Below are 2261 nucleotides of genomic sequence, written 5' to 3' on the forward strand. Positions count from 1 at the left end.
CCGTTTGGACCCCTCCACATTCATCTCATCAGTTCACCTGTTAGGTGACTTAATGAAAGAATCCATTCTGCTTGATAGGAGAAAACTCACCCCACTAAAAGTCCGCTCTGGGTTTTCCTGGTTACCTCCAGTCAGCACCGCAGCCTGCAGGTACCAGGTATGAGCGAGCTGCCAGAGGATAGATGACCGGTGTCGGACTTCCTTAGTTGAGAGGAAGATGACGGTGAATTCCTGGAGCGCAAATATTCAACCTAAAACTAACTTCTAGCTGCTTCTACAAGGCAGCGTGTGTGATTGTATCCCTCCAGACACACACAACATTAGGAGATGTTTTACAGAGAAAAAGAAAGTAAGTTAAACTCTCCACAGGACAGATTTATCCTGTGTAAAGTTAATGCAGTTAGCTGCTGGCTACAGCTAGCTTACATATCCCCACCAGTTATTGCTGTAATTTACAGCATCTGCTAAAGTACAGAGTGATCAGCTGGTGATATTATTATCAGCAGGACCAAAATAATCAAATCAGAAGATTATTGAGTGTTTTTATTAAAGTATAAAATGATTGCATTCTAACGTATTGTGAGAGTAGTTTTTTTATTATCTTTGAATAGTTTCAGCATAAAACAGCTTGGTTCATGTCTGAAAACTTTAATCATCAGATGATGAGACTGTTGACTCACAATCACTGATGAAACCAGACCAAATCTGTTATTTATTGATCTTATTTCTGACTTTTTAAGGCTGACTGACTTCAGCTGGCAATAAAAAAAACTAATGCTTAATCTATCTTCATGTGATGCAGGAGCTGATGAGAGTCAAGGTCAGCAGGTAGGGACAGAGCTCTGTGGCTCAGGTGGATGATGATGAATGTGCTGCTGGGAAATTATGAATGAAATCTAAAATGTTTATTCAAATCAGTATTCTTTTTGAGTCCATTCTAATCAGTTGTGTGAAGTTTATGAAATACATTACTGATTTAAAGGCATAATCTACAGCATGATTAAACTGAATTTTATTATATTTTGAACAGTATAAAAATTACGTGCTTATTAAAATTTTCACTTTAATGTGGAAGTGGTACCAGGGCAGGAAGGAACGTGTATACCTATTTTTGCTTTAATAATTACATGCAGATTGAAAAAACAAACAAATGTTTAAAAACAAAATGTTCTCAAACAAAAAAAAATTTTTTACCACCGTGGATTTTCATCACAAATCACAAAATTTATTTGCTTTTAATTAAGTTGTCTGTGTGTTTCTGGGGATTGGTTATGTAAGAAATAACCATTTTAGCAGGACAGMGACAGCCAATCAGAGCCTGAACAAGCTGACAGTGTTTACCTTCTCCKTGTGTTTGTTTATACAAACGGAAGCTACCGGCCTGTGCTTGGTCCATCAGGTTCACGGGTCTGTATCGCTGTGCTGTGAAACTCCGCCCAACCGTTTTCCACCGGTACCCGTAACATGCGCGCCGCGTTAGGCAGCGCACGTAGTGACGCACTTCCCTTWACGTTTCAAAAACACACGATGCTACTGCTAAGCTAAAGTAATGGTAGACATTTGTGTCGTAGGTCGTTGTTCGGGTGTTTATCTCCAGAGAAATAGTCCTGGCCCGTGCGGAAGGCCTCCTTACAGTTTTCTCGTATGTGTCTGGGATGTATGGATGGATAGTTGACGGAATCTCGTCGCTGTTTGAGCCCGTTGCGGGGCAAAAATCCACAGAGTGGTCCGGTGAAGGAAACTGTGGCGAGGAGGGATTCACGCGACCTGGCGTGAAAGCCTCAGCTCGACGGCAGGAGCAGAACCACAGCAGACCGGTCAAACGGAACTACCAGAGGTCGGTGTCATTATAATACCYGGTAACTTAAGTTATTCAAGTTGAGAAGCCTTATGTGTGAGACTACACAGTTCTCGTGTAGTTATCGGTACGCCAGCTAACCCTATAAACAACCTTCAACAAGCACATCATCATATTGACGTATTTTTAATCTGTGAGGTTTCTTTTCTTTTATGCTGAACTTCATGAACATTTGACTTTCTGGGCCTTAACAGTAACACAACCTATTTATTTTATCATTTACATTTTAAATGTGTTTGCTGTATTTGTGTCTGGCAGGCTTTCTTTCATGCGTGTGGTCGCATTAGATTTAGTCACTTCTAAATAATAATAAAGTACAACCATGAGTAGTTATCTCTTCGTGAAGGTTATGTCATTGTCTAAAATTTAAGTTTTGAACAATAATACTTACAAAGTTTATATA

General features: G+C 39.8%; 1 protein-coding gene across 2 annotated transcripts in view; it reads left to right on the forward strand.

Annotated features, from left to right (window-relative positions):
• Positions 1-1529: 1529 nt before the first annotated feature.
• senp2 (SUMO specific peptidase 2) overlaps positions 1530-2261 on the forward strand; it is an 8283-nt gene continuing 7551 nt past the window's right edge. The window contains exon 1 of one of the 2 annotated variants that reach the window (XM_014009764.1): positions 1530-1837. In XM_014009764.1, coding sequence (XP_013865218.1) covers positions 1656-1837 — 182 coding nt within the window. In that variant the 5' untranslated portion in view covers positions 1530-1655. The remainder of the gene's footprint in view (positions 1838-2261) is intronic. The other variant, XM_014009763.1, reaches the window with a different exon arrangement.

This window comes from Austrofundulus limnaeus, unplaced genomic scaffold (genome assembly GCF_001266775.1).
Source record: "Austrofundulus limnaeus strain Quisiro unplaced genomic scaffold, Austrofundulus_limnaeus-1.0 Scaffold61, whole genome shotgun sequence".
NCBI lineage: Eukaryota > Metazoa > Chordata > Actinopteri > Cyprinodontiformes > Rivulidae > Austrofundulus > Austrofundulus limnaeus.